Raw genomic sequence first — 23,507 nt, 5'->3', positions numbered from 1 at the left:
TCACTGTGTTTAAGAGGAAATGATTGTACTTTTACTCATTTGTTCAAAAGCTAAGGATTAAGATTTTATTCATAAATCTGTTAAGACAATATGATGCCCGCGACCCGGCCCGGATAAAGTGGGTGAAAATGGATGGTTGGACAATGATGCATTGTCACTACTTGAGGAGCCAGTTTCATATAAAGTAGCTAAAATGTTTTTTTGTTTTTTTTTGTCTTTTACCAGCAACAATAAAATGTTGCTTTCATAAGAGTAAATAAATTTCATGCAATGATACTTTTAAATGTGGATCACCAGCATACTGAGCTACTTCAGTATTTTCACTTGCAATGCACTGTTTGCACTATACATTGTGATACCTCTGCTTAAGTAAACAACCCGAATTCTTCTTCCACCAGTGGAAATGGTTGTCTTATTTTGTTTTTCCCTGACTTTCATGTCATGGTTGCATTTACAATATTAGCCAAATACCAGCATTGTGCTGTGCTGTGATAGCAGCTGTATGCTACAGATACAAATCCAGATTAGAACACAACAGCCAATGGTCATTAATTCTGTTGTCCTCTGTGGGCTCATGTTTAAAAAAAAAACACCAATCAAATTGTGACATTAAATTTAATATCCTGCAGTCCATTATCAAGCTTTTGTTGTGACAGTAAATTTCTGTCAATCAGCAATGCAAACCTGCATGTAAATCATGTGTTTCATAACGTAAAACAAAAAGAAACTTACTGTCCTCTTGATGGCATAAGACACAAACATATATACAAGTCTTTAATCTTCTTTCCCACCACCTCAGAGACATTTTACTTGCAACAAAGAACACACAGAAACATAAAACACTGATTTCCAGAGTTGCTTTTCATACAGTTTCCACTCTTCCCAGAAGATCGAACAGTCCATCTTTACTGAGAAACATCGTCTCACCTGTCTGCTGACAGATCACCTCAAACCTGGGGGTTTCCTCTACAGCTCCCTGTCCTACTACAATAACATACGGGTAGCCCAGTCTGTTGGCATCCTTCAGCCTCTTTCCAATGGTCATCTGTGTCCGGTCATCAAACACAACTTCACCTCTCAAGGCAGGCAGAGCATCTCCCACAGCTTGCACCAGTTCTTCAGCTAAGACCATCGCCTTGTCCTCCTTACTGCCTTTCTTTGGAGGTAAAACACACACCTGGTAAGGGGCGAGAAGGCCCGGCCAGCGGATCCCCTCTTCTGTTGACATTACCTCAATGGCTGCAGCGAGAATACGGGTTACCCCAAGACCATAGCAGCCCATCTCTGCAACACGAGACTTGTTCTGGGCATTGCTGAAGGTGGCATTGAACACATGAGAGTACTTTGTACCCAGGTAAAAGGTGTGGCCGACCTCTATGCCCTTTGACTGAACCAGTGTGCCAGTTTTGCACTGTGGGCAGTCAGTTCTGTCTGTTGACATCGTCTCTTCATTAGCAGAGAAGGAGCAGTTCCCGCACAGCAGAAGCCTGTCCTCACCAATGTCTGCTGGCAGCTGGAACTCGTGGGACAGTTTACCGCCGATGTTGCCAGTGTCTGCCTGCACCTGAACGCAACGCAGACCCAGCCGGGCGAAGAGCCTGGTATATGCCTGGCACACCGATTCATAGGTCTCGTAAGCTGCTTCTTCACTCACATCGAACGAGTACATGTCCTTCATGTAGAACTCCCTCCCTCGAAGCAGACCAAACTTCGGCTTTGGTTCGTCTCGGAATTTACGGGTGATCTGTTTTTTTGTTTTTTTGTTTTTTTTTTTAAAAAAGAAGTCGGAATGTGAGAACTGCACAACAACAGATATCAAACAAGTATCACTCATGGCAACTAGAGAGATTACCTGATAAAGAAGCAGAGGTAACTGTTTGTAGGAGAGGGTCGTCTGGTGAGCGACCAGCGTCGTCACTGCTTCCTCGTGCGTAGGGGACAAGCAGTAGTCGCTTCCGTGGCGGTCTTTCAGGCGGAACAGCTCCTTTCCCATCAAATCCCAGCGATCACTGGTTTTCCAGAGTTCAGCTGAGCACAAACTGGGCATGTCCAGCTTCTGCCCACCGATCCCCTGCATCTCTTGGTCAATTACTCTGATCTGTTGATTTAAGACAGCAGTTGTTACATGTTAAATGATAACATTTACACTCAGCCCTGCATCCTGCTTCGTTACATTTATGATCAAATGCAGTGGTTCCAATCTTGGATCTGGGACCAGCCCCCAGTGGGTGGAAAAATGATCCTCAAATAATTAGAAGCATATGGAGGAAGGAAACGCATATTTCTGCAACGCAAAATGATGCGGCTTTTTCAGGCTTTCCTGTAATCTCTCTCTCTTTCTTTTAATGAATCACTACATTATTTTACTGCCTCAGGCCTCTGAAATATTTTGAATAAATCAATCTGAAAAAGGCCAGGGGTATTCAGTTGGTTGCAATCTGCAACTTCACCACTAGATGACACTAAATTCTCCACACTGGATTCTTAACTGTCCATATTTTGCAGACATGCAACTTCTGACAAGGGGCCAAAACTAGACATGGCTTTGTTTTGAGGGGTCACAAACCACATTTTTGCTCTAGTGTGCAGTCGTGGATTACTGTCAGACATATTACCAGAAACCAAATAAGCATATGTATGAGATTTATTTTCTAGTCTATGTATCTGTCAAACAGCAAAATCCAGACATGAACTACAGTTAAACAAATGAACCAATTTCACAAACAGCTGAATTCTAAAAACTATACATCAAAAACAAAAATAACCTGTCCAGCAGAAAAACTAAATAGAAAGAAAAAGAATTAAAAAAAGAATTCAGACCTTAATTAATACCTCAACGTACACTTGTATGATTCACAAGTCTTTGAATCTGTGTCTTTTTCTATATTTCATTTGACTTTACATAGCTGGGTCAGAGATTCATGTCAGAAACATCTCTAGGGATCAAAGTATTTGTTTGTGGACACAACCAGCTTCACCATGCTTACTGGAGGTGTAAAAAAAAAAAGTCTCACCAGCTTCTCCATGGAGCGGACAGTAGCAGGAAGGTAGTAGTAACAACCCGGGTTGGATGGATGGATAAGCCCAGCCAGCTGCATGAGCCTTTGGCTCTTACACGTCAGCTCTCCTTGCAGACGGGTGTCCTGCCCCACATCACGCAGGCTTGAAGGCTGGTAGAGGCGGGACACCAAGAGTGTGGGCTTGGTATGTCTGGAGTTGGTGGAGGCAGGAGAAGTGACATGCTCAGCACACGCTGAATGGCTCCTCCTGGGAAGCACTGAGGTTCTGTGGAGGCGCTGGAAGACTCTCGGCCAAATCTGATTCATTATGAGCCCCATGGTGGACCCAGGCCTATGAGACATGATAAATCTGTTAGAGCTGAAACAATTAGTCAACTGAGAGAAAAAACATTAGCAATATTTTTCATATTACTCTCTGGTTTCAGTTTCTGACAAAAAAAAGTCTGGTGGCATGCTATCATTTTCTCTGTTTTCTGATATTTTCTAAAACAAACAAGTAATGTTACAGTCCTAAAGTACATTTACTCAAGTAGTGTGTACTTACCTACAAATCAGAGGTAAATCTACTTCACTTGATTTTTCTATCTTATTCTACTTTATACTACGTTAACACTCTTGTTGGACATGCACGATGAGTACTTTCACTTTTTCCACTTTTTTGTTTGATTATTATATTTTAGTACATTTTGCTGATAGGCCTAATGCACGTTTACAAAAGTGGGATCTTTAAGACCTTTACTTAAAATGGATTTTTATATTGTAGCACTACTTTAACGTAAACAACCCACAGAATTAGAGGTCTTACTCTACCAAAATACACAAATATATAGGATTTTGAAGTGCTACGCTAAATGATACTAGCTGCATGTAAGTAGTAAACAGGTGAAGTCAAGGTCGTCACAACTCGGACAAGTATCCATTTAAGTTAATCCTTGGAATAAACCATATTTATATGGCAGTAATGCAGTGATTGAAAATGTAGCTGCCAGTGACTGAAGCCCAAAGTGTCCACAGCAGTGACAGTTCAGAGCTGCACGTTACCAAATCCTGCCCTGATGACCAGTGTAGCAGTTTAGCTAGCTACGGTTAGCTTCTACAGTAGCACGCAACACCGATATGTTCGCACAACGACTGAATAAGACTCACCTTGGGGTCGATAGCTACAGTCTGGCTGTCCCGAGTAGATTACTTGAGTAAATAAGCAAAGAATAACATGTCCGTAAAGCTGACAAAATGCTAAACATTGAAGGTCCCTCCACCATGCTGTCTTCCTCAGCAACACGCCTTTAGTCCGGTCGCTCCAGCGTTAGATCGCCACCTTCAGGTCTGGAGAAGTACAGACGCAGAGGCGACGCGAGGGAGTCTTAAACACTGATAAACAGCAGTTTGTTTATTATATTATTATCTTTTTTGTGTTTATCTGTTATTATTAGTGTGTCGTTTGCTTGCTTTTGCATTTTTATGAAAAACCTCAGTAACAGTATACAACATGACAGTTCTCCAGATCGAGCTAGGAGTGTACAGGCAATGTTTTTTTTTTTCCTCACACAAGCTTTTAAAGTATTAAATATTAAGTTATGTTTTGTTATTTCCTAAGCATGGACATCATATCTGAGTTTTTATCACTCATAAGGTTGTAGACTGGTTGAGAAAGCCTGCACAGATGTGTGCTGTCCACCTAATTCAATATCTCCCCAGGAAGGTGGGTGACTGTGCAGGTTAGTTTGCGTTGGTGATATGATGGGCCAGCATGCATGTGTGTTCATAAAAATGCTCATATCATCCTTAATAGGGACACTGGCCTCATCATTTATGTTGTTTTTGGGAACAAAAGGCTGAATATTCCCCCTGCCTCCACCCTCAACTTTGCTCACAGCCGATCAATTTGCATCCTTCTTCACTGATAAGGTTTTGACCATCAGCAACCAGTTCTCTGAGCCTGACCAACTCGGTAGGATACCACCAGCTAACAGAGCTTCGCTCTCCTCATTTTCCCATGTCACAGAGGAGCAAGTCTCCAACCTTCTGCTCGACTCTCGCCCCACTACCTGTCGACTGGACTCCATACCCTCCCACCTCCTGCAGGCCATCATGCCCACACTTACCCCTGCTGTCACCCACATGATCAGCTCCTCACTTACAACGGGTGTGTTCCCCACTGCTTTCAAACAAGCCCGAGTAACCCCACTGCTAAAGAAACCTAAACTCAACCCAGCTCAGGTTGAAAATTACAGGCCGGTTTCACTCCTTTCTTTCCTTTCCAAGAGTCTTGAATGCACAATCTTTAATCAGGTCTCTGAATTCCTTTCTGACAACAGCCTGCATGATCCCAGCCATCCCGGTTTCAAAAGCAGACACTTTACGGAGACTGTGCTTTTATCTGTAGTGGAAACACTATGATCAGCTAGAGCTACTGGTCAGTCCTCTGTTCTACTGTTGCTCGACCTATCGGCTGCTGTGGACACAGTTAACCACCAAATCCTCCTCTCCACACTTGCTGAGCTCGGCTTCTCAGGATCTGCTCTCCGCTGGTTTGAGTCCTACCTCTTAGGGAGATCCTTTGCAGTTTCCTGGAGGGGAGACGTGTCTAAATCCCACTGCTTGTCCACAGGGGTACCTCAAGGGTCAGTGCTTGGACCCCTTCTCTTCTCAATATACACCACAGCACTTTGTGCAGTTATCCGCTCACATGTCTTCTCATACCATTCATATAGTGAAGTTACCCAGTTCCTCCTTTCATTCCTGCCAGATGACGCCACTGTCTCAGCTCAGGTATCGGCATGCCTCGCCGATACCTCAGCATAGATGAAGGAGCGACACCTTCAGCTTAACCTGACAAAGACTGAGCTCCTTGTCATCCCAGCCAGTCCCTCTATACAACAACAGATCAGTATCCAGCTTGACTCTTCTGCTCACTCCTGCAAAATCTGCCAGAAATTTGGGTGTCACGATTGATGACCAATTAACTTTTGAAGAGCATGTGACCTCTGTTGCTTGGTCATGCTGATTTGCCTGTACAGCATCAGGAAGATCAGACCCTACCTGTCTGAGCATGCAACACAACTCCTAGTACAAGCGCTGGTACTATCACGCCTCGACTGTTGTAATTCCTTATTGGCAGGGCTCCCAACGTGCTCCCTAAAACCTTTGCAGATGATACAGAATGTGGCGGCTCGCCTGGTATTTAACCAGCCCAAACGAGCGCATGTCACACCACCCCAGTCACTGCCCGCATCAAGTATAAGTCCTTGATGCTTGCCTACAAAATTGCCACCAAAACCACTCCGACCTACCTGAACTCCCTCATTCAGGTTTATGCTCCCTCCTGCTCATTATGCTCTGCCCAGGAACGGCGCCTGGTGGTGGTACCACCTCCAAAAAGCCCCAAGTCTCTAGATAGACTCTTTTCTTATGTGGTTCCCCGGTGGTGAAACGAGCTACCAAACTCCATTCGTTCTGCAGAGTCCCTCTTGATTTTTAGAAAAAGACTAAAGACCAAGCTCTTTACTGAACACCTTGTAATATATATAAATAATAATAATAATAATAATCTCGGTCAACTCTATGCACTTTTTGCATTACTTCATAGTACTGTCTTGTAGCACCTATGTCCAGTTGGACCAGAAAGTTGCATTAGGGCACGTAGTCTTGTTGTTCTCTCCCGTCTAGAACCTTGTTTGTGATGTATGAAAATCTCATATGTATGTTGCTTTGGATAAAAGTGTCTGTCAAATGACAAATTGTAAATTGTAATTGTAAATTATTAACACTTTCTTTCTATCAAAACACTGTACATGCATCATATATCATCATCATCATCATCATCATCATCATCATCATCATCATTATCATCATCATCATCATCATCAAAAACTGATGATGAGTGATGATTGAGTTTTGAATTAAAACAGAATATTTAAATGTTGACCATGAAAATAGTCGGTATAGTCCATAAGTTAGATTTTAGGCCTAGCTTAATTTTTTATGGTCACACAAAATTTGGAATTTAGACTTTATTGAGCTGAAAACAGGAAACACTTACTGTGACAGGCAGATGTACCGGAGGGAAACAGGATGAAGTTTCAATGGCCTGCAAACACATTTAATGAGTCACATGTTGATGGCATTACTTCGCTTCCTCACAGGGTCATGCTACATATTTACACACCAGTTACACAAGGTTTTCTGCAAAGTTTGTGTGTTTGCAGGTTTGTCAGGGAACCTGTTCTTCCATTATGTCAAACTGTTCTGTCGTCAATGACAAAAACAAAACCTCTTGATTTATCTTTTTAAAGTTGCAGTGAGTGTTCCCAGTGTCAGCAAAGGGTAACCTCACCACAACTGAAACACACGATTGTACCTACACAAAGTGGTACACTGGTACAGTCTGTGGCTTTAATGTTTCTTAAGTAATATCAGTTACATTTGTGAGCAAATAATTAATTTATATGCTTTCAATCATGATCAGAATGAGAACAATACAAATGGTTTACATGTGAATCTGTGTGTAATATGTATAGAACTTATGTATTTGAAATTTTAACATTTAAAACAGCTCTAATCAGTTTTTAATATCAATGATTTTCAGATGTGAGTTTGACTCTGACTTAATAAATAACTTTTTTGAATGAGAGTGTCTTTGTCACTCCAGGATGTCACTGTGTGCCTGACTGGCATCTGTGAAGGCTTCGTCCAGTAAAGTCCGACTCACTCGCTATTTTATTTGTGAAACATATAAATTCACACATGGAAAACGACACATTCAGTCCCCTTCGTCTGATAAGGGTGATTTTAAGCACACTGTGTAAAAAGGGACCAAAGGGATTTGCTTATGATTCCACTGTTCTCAAAAGCCAGAGATGCTCACTTGCTGCTTTACTTCAGCAAGTGAGTCCCCGATAAGCATTTCTCTGTTTCAGCTCAGTCTTGTGTAAACCTTGCTTCCCCCTGGCATAAAGATGGCAGCTCTATTATTTGCGGCAAACATGAAGAGGACAGTGATGGGTAAATGATCCCTATCAGCTCCAGACATTTCTGTGGGAGAGTGCAATAAGGTAAAACTGAGGTAGGAGTTTAATAAACAGCTGGACATGAACAGAATAACATTTCTTCTGACAGAAGTATATATTTAAGGTAGGATTGTGGAGCAGGTATAAAGCTGGAGGACATATTATGTTTGTTCCTTCTGTAAAACACTTTGTAAGAAAAGAAAAGATACATTTGCTACAACAAAACACAAATGACAAAGTCCATCAATCAGTATAGAGTGAAATATTTGATGCACAGCTCAGGTACGGTTGATGATTTTTTATTGAACTTTCTATAGTATGACAGGTAATCTTTGTTGACATTATACTGTACTGCAGTCTGTGTTAATGCACTTTTATTGGCTTTATAGCATTTTTATGTCAGCAATTTGGGACCATTATTCCCTCAGTCAGTCAATGACACACAGGCACCTGATGGCCATCTCACATGGTAAACAACAGCTGGGCTCAGAGTGTCTGTCCAGCTCTCCTCTTCTCTTCAAGTGGACACTGTGGAGGACATCCTTCAGCCTGCAGGTTACACACTGATTGAAGATGCACACACACACACACACACACACACACACACACACACACACACACACACACACTGATGTAGTCCCCAACCAATTAGGTTTGTGTCTCTTTCATCCATTTATCTAGTCGCTGTTCTAAGATTTAGTTTTCAGAGAAATGGGCGACTGAATGTCTCCTTCAGATACGAACAATCCCATTAGGACAGATCATATCTGGAAACATCACATTTGCCTGTTTGGCTTTATGCTGAATATAGAGTTGCCAATTTTCCCATTCTAAAAACTAGTAAAGGTTTCTGGAAAATGCAGAGTACAAATACACATCTGGGATTTTAAATGCAGTGTGTCAGACATTAGCAATGGCTAAAGTTTGGTTCAGAAGTGGAGGTGACGCATGTAAATCTTCCAAGTTTTTTCAACCAAAACTAAAAAAGGGGATGGTGCTTCATTTGAACAAATCCAGCAAATAATATATTGTGGTGAAATTTCTAATTGTGCTTCATAAGAATGATAGTATTTGCAAACTATAAATGCTGAGTAAATTGCTGTTTCCTTGATAGAGACCTGATATGTCATGATAAATAATGCTGTATTTGCATCTTCACCACATACGGCACCATGTTTTACTGTTGCTGACTTATGTTCAACTCTAGCATAACTATAAACTGTATATGAAAACTTTTTTTTTTCTCTCAGACTGTGTAAGGTGCCAACATTCTCTAAAAAATAAGGTATAGAAACCTTTATGTAGCCTGAGAGGTCAAACATATGGCAACAAAGCCCCTAACAAAGGGAAAAGCAGCCCCAGAAGGTTCACAGGGTGTCGACGTACCTTTGGCCATATTGTTTGTTAAATTTCAGTGTCTGGAGGTGGATGGAATAAGTTCTTCACATGTAATGTTATTGTGATCCTGACCTACAATCACTGCGCCTCAAACATTCTCGTTTCAGCATCAGTCAAATTGTCAAATGACATTAAAATCTGACACTGAAATGGAAAACATGCTGGAGCTTTGTAATTTGATAAAAGCTAACAGCTTCCCAGCATGATGGAAATGCAGCTGCTTCTCTGTTTAGTTGTGCTGGATTTCACTGATTTGGCCCAACAGCAGACAAAGTCACGTCATAGACATTATTCTGAGGGATGAACAGCAGCAATTGGTTTCAGGCTCTCAGTTTGAATGGTAGATGACATAACGTCACTCACCCTGGTAACTTCACGTATTTAAGGTAATTTAAGGTCATCGTAATCTAGGCCATCCTCCTCACCTCTCCAAGCCTTGTGTCAGTAATCAGGGCACTCGGTCAAACTGAGTTCATTATGACAAAAGGAGTCGAACCTTTGATTGCAGCCATCAATGCGAACAGCTCGTCAGTGTCAGACATGTGAGGAGGATGGTGAACAGAAATGCTGTTATATATTTATTAAAATAATTACGGTTGTGTTTATTAACACAGCAGAGAACAGAATAGAGACAAATTAGCCCAGAAGTGTCTCTCAGCTTTTCTGAAAAAAATACAGTAACCTGTAATTGTTTCTCTATTGTGTCTGTATGAAACAATAATGGTTCATAAAACATAAAAAACAAAAAACTTGGGTCTTGCTCAGGAACCATGGAGATGATGCTGCTGACATGTGAACTCAGCAGCCGTTTCATCCATCACAGATGAATCCTGTGTGAGTCAGTGATACAGAGAAAATTTGTCAAACTGCTACTTCCAAGGTCGAGAATGAATTTTCATGCATAATCTTATATTTATCTTGAATTATTATTGTTACAGTACAGGCAGTGTTAGACATCCAACCTGAAACAAGCTGCTGACAAAGACAGCACCAACTCTCTGAATAACTGGAGTAGCAGGTTGCTTAGGGTCTAGAATTAGGTTAATAAGGTTTAATTAGGTTATTTTCTGCAAAGAGTCTGCAATTGTTTAAGGAGCTGAAATGGCTCAACTGATGCAGAATCTCAAGAAAACTGTCTCGTCAATTTTCATGACTGTGGTACCACTTTAATGTCGTTATTTCTCAAAAAAAAGGAGACACAACAACAAAAAACTGTCTAATCCAGCTTTGAAGTATAGTAGTAACCTTTTTTCTATTCTATTTTATATTTAAAACACCTGTTTTCTGCTACCACAAGGACATCCATACTCCATGTCCAACGAAACACAATATCATTTTACTGACATCCTAAGTGGGACCTCCACCGTTAAAGATCGAACTGAAATGTTGTGCTGAGTATCACATCGCGTCATAATGACCTGCATGATGGACTGTCAACATTGACTCTTATCCTCTCATACGGGCCAAACTGCTGTAAAGCCAAAGTCAACCAGGCCATCAAAGTGTTGTAAACGGATGAGACATCTGTTTGACTGTAGAGGGAATCACTTAACATCGCTTATTAGCCGTGCATTGTCGTGAAGGTCAGCGTAATCACAGGCTTTAAATCACATAATCACAGAGATGCTGAGGAGGATGCCCTCGTCTAATGTGATTGTCAGCTGAGGGTTGTAAAAGGTTGATCGGCATCACTCTCTCTTTTACGGCTAAAAATGGTGACGGTGGAGATGACCGGAAACATAAAATGACTTGATTGTCATGACAGAGAGAGGACTGTGTGTGGGTGTGTTTGATTGAGATGGACTAAGAAGCCAGTTAGAGGGAGGAGGTGGAGAGATATTCAGCACTGATGAACTAAAAGGTGGATGGTATATAACACAGGGAGATGCAAGCATTGGATCAACGACCTGTCCACTGTGGTGCAGCCTCCAAAAGACTTGACTCAAGAGAGAAGGCTCACGGTCAGACATCAGAAACCAACAGAAAACAGCTGCAGTCCCCTCTGAACAAAGCAGACCAACAGAGAAACAGACCTCCGTCAGGTATCCAGCATGCGGGCTCTGGTGGTTTTGCCTCTGCTGTTGTGTGCAGTGGTGCACGTGGAGCAGGCGAGGGCGGAGGTGAAGGCAGTGAAGCTGTGCGGTCGAGAGTTCCTGAGGGCCGTGGTTTACACCTGCGGAGGCTCCCGCTGGAGGAGATTCCTCAGTGAGACAGACATGGATGGTGATGGTGAGACGGTTTCTCTTTTAATTGATACATTTTTATTATTTTAATAAAATAGTATGAAGGGATGTTTGGTTTCAACTTTGTTTTTGCTGTAATGTTTCCTGCTGTTCATTCTGGCCATTAAGAGATTGCTTTTTAATGTGGTGGGGGAGAAAAATCCACATTTTGTCCCCCATCACTTACATGTTAAGAAAAGTTTCTCTGTCCTGTATGAAGAGAAGAATGATAACAGCAAGAGAAACCTCTTGTTTTTTTGTGCGTCACAGTGTCTGTATAAGCTTTTTCAGCACTCCAGATAAACTGTATTATGAAATATTTCCCCAGAATTCAGCCTGTCATATTGGTAATTTCATAAAAGCTGGGATCTCCATTTGCATGTGAATTAAAGTTCTGTACGTTTGAATGTTTGACCACACAGAGTTTGTAGTGACAGAACCACTCCCTTTACACTGCTTGTAAAGGGTTTAATGACCTAATGACCAAGTTGATAATGATGAGGAAACACTAAAACATTGTGGGATGTCCCAGAAATATTCAGCAAAAACTCCATTGAGGTGAAACCTGCAGTTTGCATCCAGCTTTTGTGGAAAATTTACCTTTCCTGTACCTTTTTTCTGCTAAAATGTTCTGCTAACAGCCCCATAAGAGCTGATCCCATTATCATATCTGACTGAAACTGTTTTCTCTTGCCCCATTTATGTGTTTTGATGTTATTATCACTGACTCTGGCATCAAAACGTGTACCCACTGAACTACTGAGTACTTTTGTCAAAGTGCAAGGTGACATTTTTTCCATGTAAGATATTATCCCCCAGACTGAAACATGAAACAGTCATCGAACTCTCTGACAGCTGGCATCCTGCAGCAAATTGCTGTGACACTGCTGCGTGCTACACGTGTTGTATATTATTCTTAATTCTATCACTTAATTCTGTTATACTATTCATTCAGTGGCTGCTGTGCAGACAGTGTGCAGGCAGACAGGTGGCCTCGCGGAGAGCGTGTCTGCTGGCTGGGGGAGCCTACATATCATGATTAAATGCTGCAGCAGCCGGTTCCCCAGGCAGCGTCTCTCTCTTACTGTCCGTCACTCACAAACAAACCCGGTTAGCCTATCAGTGGTGCTGATTAGAAAGAGTAAAGTGACACTGCAGAAGACAAATGGCACAAAGGTAATCTGCACAGTCATTTAGAGTTTCCTCATTTAATGGGAAAATAGACTTCAATTACACAAGACTTTGCTCATCTGTTACCCTGTTTGAGACAACTGCGAAAAATTGGAAACAAACTGATAATAGCAGAGGAAACCTGTGTGTGTGTGTGAGCCTGCTTATCAGACTATATTAGACAAGTGTCGAAAGGTTTTTTATGTTCTTGAGTGTTTCCTCAGTATTTGCTGGTTTGCTGTTCCAGGTTTTCCTACAGGGGAGCAGAGCAGCTTGGAGAGCCTGAGCGGCAGCAACCAAGGCTCCCAGCTGACCAGGCGGGATATTAACAACATACTGACCACTGTGTGCTGCCAGGTGGGCTGCAGGAAGAGCGACCTCACCTTCCTCTGCTGAGGCCAACCCCACGCCTCCTCTTTCTCATTCTCCAAGTGACCAAAATGACTCTGTTCTCTCTCATTTTGCCTTCATAGAAACCAAATCTGAATCAAAATGCTGATGTTTTCAAAACAACGTGATCACTATACTGTGTGTACAATAATGCTCAGACCCACAACTGCTGTTTTTCTAATTGCTTTTGATATTTCTGTGACTTTAGACTTTGTGAGGTTGTGAATGTGGACAATTTGAGCATCTGTGAACATGTTTCTGAACCCGAGCTGGAAGTTATGTACGACCATAGAAATATATTTAATTAGAATATGAATGACCCCATGAGAATTAGAAACAAAACTAAGATGAGTTAATGCACTCAGGGCTGATTTTCAAAGGTGCAGGACCCTATGAGTTCACACTCGGCTTCTGTGTAAAGAGAGGTCAGGTGTTTCGGCCCGGCTCGTGTCCTGTATGTAGACATGCCTCCTCAGGGATGCAGGTTTGTAAAATTTCCATCTCAGCTTTGATGTATTTATAGGAAACTTGAGCTGTGTTCTATCATTTCGCTATTTTTTGCCAAATAAATGTTCTTGCACAGGGCTGTGAGGTGTGACATCTTTTTAAGGTCATCACAACATCAATGCGCAATGAAAAAGACAAACAGATAGCACCCCCTTCGCTAGACACTGACGATAAGCCACAACATTACAGATTCACATCCAGCCCTGGACCTTTGTTAGATGTCATTCACCCCGTTTCTCCTCTTTCTCCCTTCATTTTCTGGCATCTCTCAACTGTTGACTATGCAATGAAGGCAAAAAAAATGTCCTCAAAGTAATGAAAGGAAGACTAAGGCCACACTGGCAGCTCTGCTACCTGACAAAACCCTCACACGTTCTGGCTGCAGTTTGGTTTACACATCTCTGGAATAAGATGAAAGCGTACTTAACAAATGTGAAATGTGAATTCCATTTAAAAAGAAAATTGCACACACAGGCATCCAGTTATAACTTTTATTGGTTTTGGAAAGAAGCAAACTAAGTTTCTCAGTTCATCTTAGCATTGTTATGTACTGTACAAACAGCTTGCACATGTGTTTGAGGTTAACGGTACAGAACCAAAAAGCATTCTGGCGTATAGCACACATAAACACACTCCCTGCTCTCGTCTCAACATTAATACAGGTAACTGACACTCAGCACAACACGTCATTTCAGAAATATCTATTCTCATAGATGCCCCACCTTTTACTGCATGCTCTGCATGCAATAGTGAATTACTGCAGGACAAATTCACCACAGAGATGAGTGTCAGGAAAATCCAAGTTTTGTTCCGTTTTTAATGAGATGCAAAGAATAACCTGGCAAGTGACAGTGAGTTTTGTACGGCAACATGACTTCCAAGCTGAAAGACCTGTAGTGTAGTGGTTATTAAAACAGATGTAAGATGGGGGATGTGTGTGGTGGGCCTATGTAGATAATGCTGAGGTGACTGTTGCACTGGTAGCTTCAAGGTTCAGTCAGAGGGTTACAGCTTCCTGTCAGCCATGACGATCAGTCCAGTCGACTAGATGAAGGACTGACATGACTGAGAGAAAATGTCACCAAACTAATTTGCTGAATGGCACCAATCATCATCACCTTACATTAATAAATGAAATGCAACCGCAGACTAATACACAATGTTCATTTTAACTGAGCCTGCACGGGAATAACAGTAAGTCTGGTCAAAAACAAGATTTAGATTTTAACCGTACAGCTCACATGCCATCATTTAATGAGCCAAATAACCACAAAACCATGTCTGAACCACAGTACTCTGCCATTGAATGGGAGTATTGACATGTTTGTAACAGTCCTCTTGTCCTAAATTCGGCCTAGGTTGCTTCTAGGACAGCTCTGACAGGACCATGATTGGTTACATTTAGCAGGATGCCGACATAAAGTACAGTAGAGCTCTTCAGCTACACGTCACACACACTTTTTGTTCTTCATGTTGAGTGTCAGAGCGTTCAGGAAGTTCAACATCATCAGCACAGTGTTTTTTTTTGTTTGTTTGTTTTTTTTTTACACATTAAACAATATAATATTTTTTCACTTTTATCCGTTTTAAAAATATTCAGCTTATTCTCCTTAACAGGGGACTGACTGTCCGGGGTACACACACATAAAATACAAAAAGAGAAATAAGCATTTTGGTCAACTTAACCTTGCTTCACAACCTCATTCAGCTCATGTCATCTCACAGAGACCATTACGATTATGCAAAATAAAGCCATGGATTCAAGCGGTGGCTGGACGATCGGGGCGTGCTCATGATAAACTCAGGGAGTTCAGGTTCAACTGAGGTGAATGGAAACAGGTAAGAGAACAGGTCAGACACGCGGCTGAAGTTGAGGAATAACTGAATTGGTAAGTGGGAACTGAGAACGCAGGATGAATATGAGTGTTTTCTCTTTCTTTTTTTTTCTTCTTTTTTTAATGAGATTTGACTTTAAAAACAAAAAAACAAGCTGGTCTTATTAAACACATCCTGTTCCAGTAGTGGTACCACCGTCACCACACGCCATCACTGCTGTTGAGGAAAACTGATTACTTTTGTTGTCTTGACCTTATTAAAAGGAAAAGTTACACAGTTTGGGAAATACGCTGAGCTTTCCTGCCAAGAATCAGATAAGAAGATCGATGCCATTGTCATGTCTGCCTGCTAATTGTTAGGCTGGAGTCACGAGACAGTTAGCTTAGCTTAGCATGAAGGCTGGACACAGGGGGAAACTGTTAGCTTGGCTCTGTCCAAATGTAAACAAGACCGAGATCCTGCAGTGAAGCTAGCAGCTCCACGATGGAAATACCATTAGTTTTGCAGGTGGTCACAAGCCAAAATACTGGACAAATACATTTTGACAACTTCATGGTTAGCGTGAGGGGAACGTTAAGGCCCGTTTATGGCATTTCATCCAATTATCATTGAGACATTTCACTCTGAACCACACGTTAACCTGCTGGTGGTGCTAGAGGAAACAATCACCATACCAATTCCTGTATAAGATCTCATCTCAATCCATCCACTAGCTGCTGAGATATCTTAGTCTGGACTAAAGTGGTGGATCAATGACCTACACTGCTGCTACCATGATTAAAAATCTGTCTACCGGCACCTCTACATCTCAAAAATGACCAGTTCAAATCTTATAAATGCCATGTCAAAAGCTTTTTTTTTTCTTTTTGCACAAATTAAACAAACAAGGTATAAAGTGTTAATGAGTAAAGTGCTGATTTCTTACCCTCAGACAGAGGCAGGCTGGCTGTGTCCAGTCTAATGCTGAGCTAACCATCTCCCGGCTCCAGCCTCACACGGTGCTGCTCATCTCCTCTAACTCTTGACTAAAGGAAACTAACAAGCCCATTTCCCAAAAGGTCGACCTAACTCCTCAGAGTGTGAACCTTGCCCATGGTATAACGAACTCTACATTAACACTGCTTTCACAAAGCATAACACAGCATCCAGGAAGATATTTCTCTTTTTCTTTAAATTAACCCCCCACCCATATATAGCTCAAATCTTCTGTTGCACTTGAGTTAAAAAATTATATCTGAAATAAATTCAAAAATTATACCTTATACTGTACACAGGTTACCCAACTACACAGATAACAAAAACATGAGCGAGAGAATTCAAATGTTTATACCTTTAAGGTTTCTGAGTTGTGTGATACCATTCAAATTCTATTCATATACAGAATCACGTTTTATACAACAAGTCGTCGTCATCAATAAATAAAAATAGAATGCTGTCATGTACTCTGGAGTCTATCACTGCTGTCCTGGGAACAACAGAAAGGCTATCTGACAATACGAGGAAAACACCAAACGCCCTTTAAGATATATATTATTGATTTAAAATGACACTTTGTACACTTCTTTTGTTCTGACGGGAAAACATATTGTCTTATTTTGCAACCAGTACATTGACCGATCATTGCAGCTGCCTAACTGGCAAAAACCTCTTCATGTCTGCGCGTTCCAGAGAAATAAAATAACAGTTTGATTGACTGATCAGTGCATTTATGTCAAAAAAGGATGTGATCCAAAGTCATGTGACCCTGTATTACCAGTAGGTGATGAGTGAAACTCAAGTTTCTGTTTGTAGTTACTTCATCCTGCATTTCATCCGATCTCAAACGAGCACAGATGAAAAACATCTTTCACTGAACTATTTGTGACAACACACACGTCAGAATGCGTCAGGAAATGCATTGACTTGCTGTCAGTGCAGGACAGTGACCACCGCTGTCTCAGGTTTCGAGTTCTGACACAGAGATGATTATTTCTTTATCTGCTAATGATGTATAACTATGAATCGTCCTGGGCCCTGCTTCAACTTCAACTGGTCTAATTTTGGACGTGTCGGAGGTGGAGATGTGTGTTGGACCACAGAGATTTTATTCAAAGGTATTTTTTCACAGCCAAATCTGTCTGCACTCTAAACAACAAACAGCATGTCATCCAGAGTTCAAATCTGGCTGAAAACACTTCCTGTCCATGTCTACGGTCAGGCAGCTGCAGTGAAACTTTAAAAAAACACCAGCACACACACTGACCAGAGGAGGATGGAGACAGAGGCACAGACTTCAGAGGGAGGAAGAACCCAGGTGTCTAACTGCAGCAATACAGATGTTATGAAATGAATACAAATACAATAATTACATGACCTAAAACAGCTCCACGATGCTATATGCAAGTTATACAATACTGCTGGGTAGGCTGCGGACCTGTCGTGTGGGTTCAGAAAAGGTTAATGGAGAGTCTGTCTGGTGTTGGTTTGTCCTCTGTCCTCGGTGTCAACCTCAGTCCACTGCGATTGTTTTGTTCAACGGCGCTGCTCTCAGTAGCATGGGTTAGTTGTCGGCCAGGTACTTTCCTGAAACGCATCGATGAAATGTTATTTGTGCATCTACTGTTAACTTCTGAGACACCACAGTGCAAGCTGCATCATTACATCATAACGGAGGTAATTATAGCAAATCTAACAGAACTACTTTTAGTAAGGACGAGCTAAGAAAAGTCAGAATTAAATTGTGACTAAAACGTTATTTTTGAAAGAAAAAAAATCACATTATTAGTTTAAATTTCTAAACAGCAGTAATCACAGTTTAATGCTAAAGGAATAGATAATTGCATCACTTGACTGACTTCCAAATAGATCAAAATTAAGTGAATTAAAAGACACCATCCTGACGAGTACATATATTCATGTGAAACAGCGACAGCGATGATTAACGTCTGGCTTCTCTCTATATGTTGCTACTAAAAGCTAAACTGACCTGCGGCAAACCTCTTCTTGATGAGAGAGAAGCGGTATCCTGGCCCAGCCAGTTCAATGTCACAGCCTGACAGGGTGCTGCCCTCACTGGTGAACTGCACCGCCAGTGGAGCCGGTTTACTGGGGCCTTCTGTTAGCTGAAAGCGTGCTAACAACGACCCCACACCTGAGGGAAGAGGGCCAATTCAGAAAGAGGTGTGTCAGCCAGGAGAAACGATGTACAGGTGAAGGAATAAACATTTTACAGACACAAGTTCAAAGATTCAAGTGTAAACAGCTTCGGAGACTATTTTGAATGCACAGCAGACGTGTTCTTTCTGATTTAACAGAATGAAAAGTGCAGGTCGCAGTTCCACGACTGCTATATTTAACTTTTCGTTGTGGGAACACGCTCTTATATCAGAGCCTGTTCAATGTCATAAAGGTTTACTGGATACAGATTTCAAGAGAGCACTGAATGAAATTCATTTGAAAAGAAAAATACAACTCATCCAAGAATCATTTGTTTGTCAGAAGACATTAAACAGATAAAAGACAAGATAGAGAGTAATACATTTAAAAGCCACCCACGTTAAAATGGAGCAGAGCTAAACTGATCATGTTTGAGTCTCTTACACTAAAGACATAATCTAGTTTTCTGTCCTTCTCCTGCAGACCAGGTGAGCCCTGGAGCCTTTCTGCTTTGCAATGTTTGAAACAGGCAATCACTTTAAAATCAGATGACGTCAGATGCACAAACCAAACTACGCTTTATCAGTTGCAAATATGTGGAAATATTATTTTATTATCAAAGGATAAGTGAAGCTCTGGAAACACACACAGCCACAGTGCAGTGAGACGGCTCTTTAAAGGGTTTGCTGAACTCTGCAACACCCTTTGTAGACAGAAGGGGGCACCGTTTATTCAGGTAAAGCTGACAGCCACCTCTTCTCCCGAGGTGTATGGATAATTGATGCTAGTGCAGGTTCTAGGTCAGTGTTCAAAACTGTCCAGCTCGACATGCCTGCAGAAACGTTTACTTTCCTTCTTGACGACCGTCTCTCCACCTTCTATCTCTTGTCTGTGGTTGTCCCTTTTTCAGGATTTGTACAACTGTGTTTGAACGCACAGGGCAAACTCTGGAAACTGATTCAATCTCTTCCAGGCTGATACAATCTGAGCGAATCTTCAAAGTGGGTTAAGACGTTCAAAGAAAAATAAGAGTCCAAAAACGTCAAAGCTGGTCTTCAAGCTGTGTTAAGTCCAGGACTGTGGCTGAGTTTTAGAAATGCAAGAGTAAAAGGAGGGCTCCCTCCATATCATTATCACTAAATGGTGCACGTTCCCGTTATCTTTCTGTACGTACCTCCGTTTTCAGATTTCTGTGAGATATCAGGAATCTTCCAAAGGATTCTTTGCTGCTCTGCATTCCTGTCAACATTACAAGAGGACAGAAAAACACAATTATGAAACTTTTTAAGACTAACGGACTGATTCAAAGTCAAAGTAAAGCCATGTTAAAGTAAAAACCTTCGTGTAGATGCTGTACAGTCCTTTGTTATAGCAATAATATGTACAAGTGTGCACTTTATTTCTGTGATTCTTGATATGTATAATATTGTACAGTATACGTCCTGTATATTACCAAGTGATCTGAATGGTAGTCGACACTAACAAAGCTCAGACAGTACCATGCAGCAGGAGGTAAGACAGCCTGTAGTTTAGAAACCCCTCCATCGACCGGGACGAGGAACTGGACGTTGTTGAGGGCCATCGGTGTCGTCATGGCCTCGCCATTGTACTTGTAGTCTATCCTCAGGTCAGTGCTGGTGGGCTCACATCTCCAGCTCACTGCTAGATTCAGAGGAATCGACTGGAGCCCCTCCGCCGACACCTGCAAACAGGCTCCACTTAGAACAGTGCTGCAGCATTTGGTCTTTTCAACATGAAGCCACGTTGTTTCTCAAGTTCAGAAACATGTTCAGTGAGTAATAGCTGCAGCTGTTGCTTTGTAAAATTCCCTTTTACAGTGGAGGATGTGGAGGCTGCTGTGTGTATGTCTCATAGAGCTGAGCTTACCTGATACTTGAGCATGTCCACGTTGTAGTATGTTGCCTGTGGCTTCTGCTCTGCCACCTTCTTTAAATGGGATATCAGGTTTGGCATGTTCACCCAGAAGTCCTTGGCATTGGCCTTGGCTTGTGTGGTGGTGTCGCTGGTGCAGAAGCATACAGAAAACTACAATCAAAATACAGATATTTGATATGTGGCTGGTGATTTGTCTTAGCTGAGGAATTTGCTGTTTCTGTGCAGCAGAAAGTAATGTCTGAGCAGAAAAACAAACTTATCTTGGCACTAATGACTTGTTTCTCAGGTTGTGTTTCTCAGGTTTCAGAGGTTGGGTCAGCATTTTAACAATGAGCCACAAGAGGTCAGGCTTTACATTTTACAACAACCAGCTTTAGGAAAAACACTGTATGATTGACGTCTTGCAGGAACTATCTTTCATTATCCAAAAAAAACATTTTGTAATGCATCATATTTAAGCAACAGAAATGATTATTCTGCAGCAAGGTGACATATTTTTAGTGGTACTGAGCAGGGATTTCTAATATTTGCTTTAATGGGTCCCAAACAAATTTTTATTTTCTATTTTTTTTTAAGTATTTTAATCAAATTCATTTTAATTGAGGACAACTAACAAATAAAAAAGCTGACCTCTCTTGAAGGTAGCTGGTCTGAAAACTCTGATGACTCCATGATGATTCAACATGCAGTCAGTATTAGTGAGATGATCTGACGTTTACTCATCCTTACTCGTCATCACTGAACGTATGGGAACATGAACGCTTTATGAGCTGTTTCTCAGATAGTTTGACATCCATATTCCAAAAACAGAAATCTGTCCGTCATATCTGAAGCTTTGCTCGTTTTTTAGTTAAGAACTTACTCTGTATGCTTAAAGTTTTACTTTTTTAAAATAAACTTTTTATTCCACTTTATGCATTTTAAACTGTCTTTTTTATCTCCCTTTTAAGCCCCCCCACCCTCTTTGATCATGAACTTACTTTCATGCGGTTGGATATTCTATTGTGTAAACACATTGACTTGTCCTTGTATGAAATGTGCTCTGTAAATGAAGTCTATGGTCTGTCACTGCAACATACCTTAAGTGTGATAAGTACGATTTGTTGTGTGAAAGCAAAAATTATTATGATGAAGAAATATACAATGATTATTATGAAAAATACATGATGAACTGGAAACAAACAAAAAGAGTGTGGATTTACTGATATATATATACACATGTACACTTTCCAAAAAAAGCAAGAAAGTGACTCATTCTGATTATATGTTGCAACATGCCCTTTAAGCTAGTGTCTCACATGCTCAACAAGTGAAATATTATTATAATATTAATACAAATTGTAATGGATAGTGAGTAAGAACATTTGATTTGGTCTTAATGGGGTTTAGTTAAATCATAAAGACATATATGGAACAAAAAAAAGTGGTATTTCCAAGCTGGACAATAAAGCATTCGGACTTGAACTACACATGTGAGGAGGATGCAGTAAGAGTTATGGTGTAGTCTTATCTTTTCACTGCCTCCAGTGAAAAACTGCGTTTATCATTTTGTCCTGACAGTGAGGTGGTGAGTCCACAGCGGTGTCATTACCAGCAGAGGAGCTGGGGGTTAGGCAACACATGCTCCAGTCGGCTGTAGTTGGTTATGCTGAAGGTTAGCACGGCGGGGGACGGGTTATTGGCAAAGTGCCGCGTGATTCCCGCCGGAAACGACAAAACCATCTCACCTATGATCTTCACAACACATCTGAGAGGAAGAGGGAAAGAAGGAGGGGGTTAGAGAGAGAGAGGGAGAGGGGGAGAGAGAGAGAGAGAGGGAGAGAGAGAGAGAGAGTATTAAAGACTGAGAGGCACTGCACACATTACACATGCTTATTTAGTTGATTCCTTAATCTTACTAACTTCAGAGAAGCAGTGGGTATAATTAGCTGAAAGGTCAGAGGGCAGTGACATCATGAAAAACATATTGTTAGAAAATAAAAGTTGACAGGTTATTGGGAAAAATGCCACAGCAAAATAAAGACAGACTCTTCAAAAAGGGCATTTTAAATAAAATTAAATAAACATATATTTAACACAATCATAATCATGATTTGAGTTTTAATAATTTCTTAAATTATTTCACAAATTGTTGGTTCATTTGTAGATTTTATGCATTTTCATGATCATTTCAGATTGATTAAATCAAACTGCTGTTTCCAAGGTCAAGAATGAACCTTCAAGCTCAACATGTCTTCACAAGTTTTGAACACAATTCTAAACCTTTTTAAATCCAGTTACAATGACTGTTAAATAGGAGGTATATTAAGTGTTACCAACTCCAACATTATCTGTTAAATACTGCTGTAGAAACTGTTTCCACATCAGCCACATATGACAAAGAGATGAAAATTGTCCCTGGAATCCTACTGTAATAAGCAGTAAGTATGTTCGAATGTGTGAAGCTATTTGTTGACCTACTTGCTGGGATCAGCTCCTTTAAAGAAGGCGTTGACCGTCTCTGTGAATGCAGCGGCCACAGGAAGAGTGTCCTGAGCCCCCATGGTGAGAGGACTGGGCCCTCTGGAGCAGCCTGGACATAACACACACGCATACAAATACACATTAAAATAGTCTGAAAACACACACAGAGACCTGAAATGAGTTTCACATCAATGCATGACAGCTTCAACCCAGTATAAAGATACAATCAACAGAAGTCAAAAGATTAAGAGTAGATACATGTTCCAACTCCCAAACCATGACTCTGAGCTCTTCCTGACTATGGATGAAATGATGAACAACACATGGTGTACACACTACTGCGGTAAAATGAAACTATTTGAAATGAGAACAAATATTGGTGTTAGTCAGGTGACATGAATACAGCAGGTTATTTGCATAGAGGACACCCATTTCTCTCTGCTCTTTGACAGTGCAATGGT

The 23,507-nt window shown here is 41.1% G+C and overlaps 3 protein-coding genes across 6 annotated transcripts in view; 1 reads left to right on the top strand and 2 right to left on the bottom strand.

Moving 5' to 3' along the window:
* Nucleotides 1-220: 220 nt before the first annotated feature.
* Nucleotides 221-4,328, bottom strand: pars2 (prolyl-tRNA synthetase 2, mitochondrial). Its single transcript, XM_076722206.1, has 4 exons — nt 4,167-4,328; nt 3,015-3,351; nt 1,853-2,098; nt 221-1,744 (listed from the first exon to the last, which is right to left on the bottom strand). Exons 2-4 carry the CDS (start codon nt 3,336-3,338, stop codon nt 863-865), a joined length of 1,452 nt encoding a protein of 483 aa, XP_076578321.1. The 5' UTR covers nt 3,339-3,351; nt 4,167-4,328; the 3' UTR covers nt 221-862.
* Nucleotides 4,329-11,478: 7,150 nt separating this feature from the next.
* On the top strand, nt 11,479-13,215 carry insl5a (insulin-like 5a). Its single transcript, XM_076727269.1, has 2 exons — nt 11,479-11,656; nt 13,067-13,215. Exons 1-2 carry the CDS (start codon nt 11,479-11,481, stop codon nt 13,213-13,215), a joined length of 327 nt encoding a protein of 108 aa, XP_076583384.1.
* Nucleotides 13,216-15,672: 2,457 nt separating this feature from the next.
* The window catches only part of sgip1a (SH3GL interacting endocytic adaptor 1a), a 71,287-nt gene continuing 63,452 nt past the window's right edge, over nt 15,673-23,507 (bottom strand). For all 4 annotated transcript variants that reach the window (XM_076724462.1, XM_076724468.1, XM_076724484.1 and 1 more), the window contains 7 exons: nt 23,044-23,155; nt 22,175-22,330; nt 20,575-20,710; nt 20,187-20,389; nt 19,862-19,926; nt 18,518-18,682; nt 15,673-18,114 (listed from right to left, as the gene is read on the bottom strand). In XM_076724462.1, coding sequence (XP_076580577.1) covers nt 18,092-18,114; nt 18,518-18,682; nt 19,862-19,926; nt 20,187-20,389; nt 20,575-20,710; nt 22,175-22,330; nt 23,044-23,155 — 860 coding nt within the window. In that variant the 3' untranslated portion in view covers nt 15,673-18,091. The remainder of the gene's footprint in view (nt 18,115-18,517; nt 18,683-19,861; nt 19,927-20,186; nt 20,390-20,574; nt 20,711-22,174; nt 22,331-23,043; nt 23,156-23,507) is intronic.

Source organism: Chaetodon auriga, chromosome 3 (genome assembly GCF_051107435.1).
Source record: "Chaetodon auriga isolate fChaAug3 chromosome 3, fChaAug3.hap1, whole genome shotgun sequence".
In the NCBI taxonomy this organism is placed as follows: Eukaryota; Metazoa; Chordata; class Actinopteri; order Chaetodontiformes; family Chaetodontidae; genus Chaetodon; species Chaetodon auriga.
Note: the sequence above shows the minus strand (reverse complement) of the source record. Positions and strands in the feature narration are given on the sequence as shown.

Bases quoted from the DNA above. Each gene is read 5' to 3' on its own strand.
- pars2 (XM_076722206.1), bottom strand. From the start codon at position 3,338: ATGGGGCTCATAATGAATCAGATTTGGCCGAGAGTCTTCCAGCGCCTC. The intron at 2,099-3,014 runs GTGAGACTTTTT...TTAAATCAACAG, and splicing joins TCCGCTCCATGGAGAAGCTG to ATCAGAGTAATTGACCAAGA. The intron at 1,745-1,852 runs GTAATCTCTCTA...ACAAAAAAACAG, and splicing joins TACCTCTGCTTCTTTATCAG to ATCACCCGTAAATTCCGAGA.
- insl5a (XM_076727269.1), top strand. From the start codon at position 11,479: ATGCGGGCTCTGGTGGTTTTGCCTCTGCTGTTGTGTGCAGTGGTGCAC. The intron at 11,657-13,066 runs GTGAGACGGTTT...TTGCTGTTCCAG, and splicing joins GACAGACATGGATGGTGATG to GTTTTCCTACAGGGGAGCAG.